This window comes from Liolophura sinensis, chromosome 13 (genome assembly GCF_032854445.1).
Source record: "Liolophura sinensis isolate JHLJ2023 chromosome 13, CUHK_Ljap_v2, whole genome shotgun sequence".
NCBI classification, from domain to species: Eukaryota; Metazoa; Mollusca; class Polyplacophora; order Chitonida; family Chitonidae; genus Liolophura; species Liolophura sinensis.
In genome coordinates, this window is record NC_088307.1 from 5,945,039 (window position 1) to 5,947,086 (window position 2,048).

Here is a 2,048-nt window from a genome sequence, read left to right on the forward strand (position 1 = left end):
AGTCGTTTATTCGTGGCAATACAGGATACAACAATTTGGCTTACAGGTTGACATTCTAAAGTTCATTTTTTCACGTGAACACCACGCCGACCACAAGTTTAAAGTTGAATCGAAAACAATGTAAGACAGACTATTGTTTGGTCAGGGTTGATTTTGACAGAGGTTTCTCAGGCTATAAATGACACCACATCAGGCCTCATAGCACTCTAGGGATTCCTTCGTGACTGAAAAATTGTTAAGTAAGACGTTAAAACCCAAGCACACACACACACACACAACAAATGAATGAGGGTGAAACTGAAAGCTCACAAGCTTCATAGCAGGTGTGTCCACCTTGCGCACGGACGTCCAGAACAGGGGCTATCCCAGGGTCCACTTGTTCGAAATTGTATTAGCTAATAATGGTATTAAGTCATATTTTATATTGAGATTTTAGCCAATCATGCAATCCAGTTTTCCGGTTGGAAAATAACCCCCCTTTAATTTCATTTCAGCAGAATATTTGATTTATTTATTCCACTGGTGCAAAAATATTTTACGACGACGGCCAGCATTCTGGTGGGAGGAAACCGGACAGAGCCGAGGGAAACCCACCGCCATCTGCAGGTTGCTGTCAGACCTTCCACAGTGGCGACATCCCTTATTCTCAGTCCTCTGGCGAGTGAATAGTCAATTTCGAAAGATAGAATAAACTTATTAAGAAACAGGATGTCAAAAATTGGACAGACAGACTGACCTGCTGAAAAATAAAGATACGTTTTCGCATTTAAAATAGTTCCAAAATGGTTTCAGTAGACAACGTCACCATCGTAATTTGCTCTCCACATACAAAGGACTACAGCATAGGGAGCAAAACAAGATTAGCGCCAACATTGTGATAACTGGGAAATGGCCACACGTAACCAGTGAAATATGGCCTCTTGTCAATTTACCTCAGTTAGAGTTTTTCAAAATGTTCATGTAAACGTTTAAATAGTAACAAATTACACGCCCCTAACCAGACTTAGACAAACAAAACAGAAATGCAGTGATGTTAAATACAGTTCATTAAACGTCATTGCTCTAGAATTATTCAAAATGCTTTGTTGTCATCACATTTAACCAATAATCACATGAAAATCCTGGATCAAGTACGTACATTTGAATGATGTCTGCATGTCTGCATGGGGGTGCATGTTGTATATTGTATATTGTTTTTCATTTTTATAAGGTCCATGTATGTGTTTTTTTGAATAAGCTGTCTCGTTGACAATGGGAAATGCATTGCGCGCGTAAAACAAGTCGGTCTGTAGCGGTGTATTCTTTTGTTGTTTTAGTTGGTGGCTGTTCATGTATGGACCTAGTTATGTACCTAACATGTACCTCACAGTAAGTCTAAGGTAAAACCCATTTTCCAACAAATCTACATCTTGTACTGATTTCGCCTTATTACCAGGGTGCATAGCGTCAGGTCGAAGGTCAGTTTGGGCACATCGAGATCACGACATTCCTGTCCGTTCAAATCTGAAGCCGAGAATAGAAAAATGGCAGTGCTGACGTTAAACGTTACCGATTGTCACAATCTCACAGATATAGACCCTTATTCTGATGCTGCCCCCACCGCTTTAACTATTGTCGAAATAACGTATTACACGCTCACCGTCATTGGTAACAGTTTGTTGATTGCCACTGTTGTCCGGCGTCACGCTCTGTACAGTGTGTCCTACTTCGTGACCAACTTGGGCTTTAAACATTTCACCTTCGCCTTGGTGTCTGCGGTGTTAGTGACGCCCAGTGTCTTCAAAGACCGCTGGATGTTTGGACACCATTTGTGTATCTTGTTTGGATTTATCAGCATGTGGTTGGCGTATGTGGATCGGTTGACTCTGGATTGCCTTGCCGGTGACCGTTACGTAGCCGTTACAAGGTCATTACGATATCGCCAAATTCTGAACAGGAACAAGTTCGGAGCGACCGTTGCCTTCTGCTGGTCATACTCGTCCATCTCAGCCGCCATGCCGTTAGTGCCGTTTGGAGAGTGCGTTTACTGCGACAACCTCAAATTCTGA

At 42.0% G+C, this 2,048-nt stretch overlaps 1 protein-coding gene across 1 annotated transcript; it reads left to right on the forward strand.

Moving 5' to 3' along the window:
- Positions 1–1,523: 1,523 nt before the first annotated feature.
- On the forward strand, positions 1,524–2,048 carry LOC135480486 (octopamine receptor 1-like). The gene has a single exon (XM_064760329.1). The coding sequence runs from the start codon at positions 1,524–1,526 to the stop codon at positions 2,046–2,048; it is 525 nt and encodes a 174-aa protein (XP_064616399.1).

Bases quoted from the DNA above. Each gene is read 5' to 3' on its own strand.
- LOC135480486 (XM_064760329.1), top strand. From the start codon at position 1,524: ATGGCAGTGCTGACGTTAAACGTTACCGATTGTCACAATCTCACAGAT.